This window comes from Chrysochloris asiatica, unplaced genomic scaffold (genome assembly GCF_000296735.1).
Source record: "Chrysochloris asiatica unplaced genomic scaffold, ChrAsi1.0 scaffold00050, whole genome shotgun sequence".
Lineage (NCBI taxonomy): Eukaryota > Metazoa > Chordata > Mammalia > Afrosoricida > Chrysochloridae > Chrysochloris > Chrysochloris asiatica.
In genome coordinates this window covers 408341-410452 of record NW_006408568.1, presented here as the reverse complement: position 1 = coordinate 410452, position 2112 = coordinate 408341, and the positions used below count along the sequence as shown (strand labels likewise).

At 51.0% G+C, this 2112-nt stretch overlaps 1 protein-coding gene across 1 annotated transcript in view; it reads right to left on the bottom strand.

Moving 5' to 3' along the window:
- The window catches only part of RBP5 (retinol binding protein 5, cellular), a 3776-nt gene extending 2915 nt beyond the window's left edge, over window positions 1-861 (bottom strand). Inside the window, exons 1-2 of the mRNA XM_006862617.1 lie at window positions 789-861; window positions 204-382 (exon numbers count right to left, since the gene is read on the bottom strand). Coding sequence (XP_006862679.1) covers window positions 204-382; window positions 789-861 — 252 coding nt within the window. The remainder of the gene's footprint in view (window positions 1-203; window positions 383-788) is intronic.
- Between the last annotated feature and the right edge of the window lie 1251 nt (window positions 862-2112).

Below are 2112 nucleotides of genomic sequence, written 5' to 3'. Positions count from 1 at the left end.
GTGTGTGTGTGTGTGTGTGTGTGTGTGTGTTGGGAGCAGAGGGAGCACCAGGAGGCTGATAGTCCCAAGACTACACAGCCTGTTATGGCCATCATTTTCCCTGGTTTCTTTTCAAAATAAAGGAAGAGGTCACTTTATTTTACCCCAAATTGTTGAGAGGCATCTGCTTATCCACCCACTCCCCAGAGTCTGAGGAAACATACCTGGCATTTCCGTCCATCCACCATTTTGAGGTTCTCTTCAAACTCAACTCCCACCTCAAACTCCAGAGTATAGTTGTGGAAGGTGCTGAGAGTCTTCACTGTCATGTGGCTGCCTTGATGGTCAATCTCCTTGTCTGGCTTCATCAGCAATGCTATCTTCCGCAGAGCCATGTTGATATCTGTGGGGGGCCATCTCTTAGCAAATGTCCTTTCAGCCCTTGTGAGCTTCCCCCAGCACCACAGCACCTCTTGGCTGTGAGCTTTCTCTTAGCTGACTGGGCCTCCAATTCTGGATCTACCCCATTCTAGCATTGCCCTGTGCTGGACTACTAACAAAAACCTGGCAGTTTGAATCCATCTGGAGAGCCTCCTCAGGTCACTGCAGTTCTACTCTGACACTCATGGGGTCGTCATGAGTCGGATCCACTCCATGGCCATTGGTTTTGGTTAAGTATTGGCCATGGTTAGAAATGGATCCCAACTCAGGTGTCAGCAGCTGGGGCCTTACCACAGTGTCCAACCTCAAATGTGACTGAGAGGCAGGAAGGGGAGTGAAAGGGGTTTTGGGGTGGGTAAGGCCATTACTTAGGGCTTGCAGGTAGTCCTCCATGTTCTTCTGTGAGACAAAGCGGTAGTAGCCGGTGAGATTGGGAGGCATTGTTTAGGTAAGCCAAGATGGACACAAGGTGAGAAGAGAGGGAATGTTGTCTGGCAGCTTGGGCTGACAGTCTCCAAGTAACCCTCCCAGAATCGGGAAACAGGCTTGTGAAAATTCTATGCTTTCCAGGACTTTGATAGAGCTAGAGCCCTGTTGCAATAAGAGTCCCTACTGGACTTTCTCCCTCCCCTCATGGTGAGTTTGGAGCTGGTGTCCAGCTGGGCAGCCTGAAGGAAGGGCAGGATCTTAGCGAGTTTGTGTCTGACCTTGGCTTTTCCTGAGGAAGGAACCCGGAGGGGCTTGGGGTCCTGAGCTGTCAGGCATCCAAGACTTCCGCAGGTCAGTATTGGCCTCCACCTCATTCATCCTCCTGACAGGTCTGGGAAGAGTCCCAGAGCCCTCAGAGGCAGTCTTTCCTGGGAGATAGATACTAGGCTGGTTATGGGGGCTAGAGGGTTCTCACAGGTCCTTCCAGGGATGAATTCTAACAATATCTGAGCTTCTGACATTGAATCAGGGTTCTTGAAAGGTGTGACGAGGAGGAATTAGGGAGAGCCAGCTGGTCAGGAGCCATAGCAAAGAAAATCCTGTAACCCCACAACTCCTCAGGCACCTTCCCTGAGCTGGTGTTCCAACTCTTTGCTCTATAGAGCCACTGGGAAGAGGGGAGAATGGATAGAGGGGATGGGTGCCAGAAGAACTGCTCTTCCCAAGCACAGGGGGATGTTGAGTTAGAGTTCAAAGTCCAGAGCAGAAGGTGGGGGAGGAGTTTGGTTGGCTGTTCCCAAGAATTTTCTACTCTTTTGGTTGAAACCCAGGTGTTTCTCTCTCCCTCTGGAAGCATCATTGTTATGACTCTAAGTCCTTGAGACCATAAAAGTATTTCTCTGGGTGTCTCTGCCTAAATGAAAGATAATGGGCAGCTGAGGGCTGTCAGACCCCCCACCCCCCACCCCCCCCAACTACCCAGGATCTTTCAAGCCTACCAGCTTTCTCAGCTTCAGAATTAGTTGTGCTGGCTCATTGTGGTTTGGGAGGGGAAATCCTGGAGAGGAGGCTGGGAAGGTGGACAGTGAAACAAACAACGGTGCAGTGGGTTTGTTTTCACAGGGCCTGACATCCCAGTTGCTGATGAACTGTCCTTACAGGTGGCTGTGAAGGGACTACAAATAGCTCATGTTTTCTCCAATCCCAGTGCCCTTCTCCCTGATGGGGACTGACATGTCAGGGTCTCTCTGGTTGAGGCGGAGG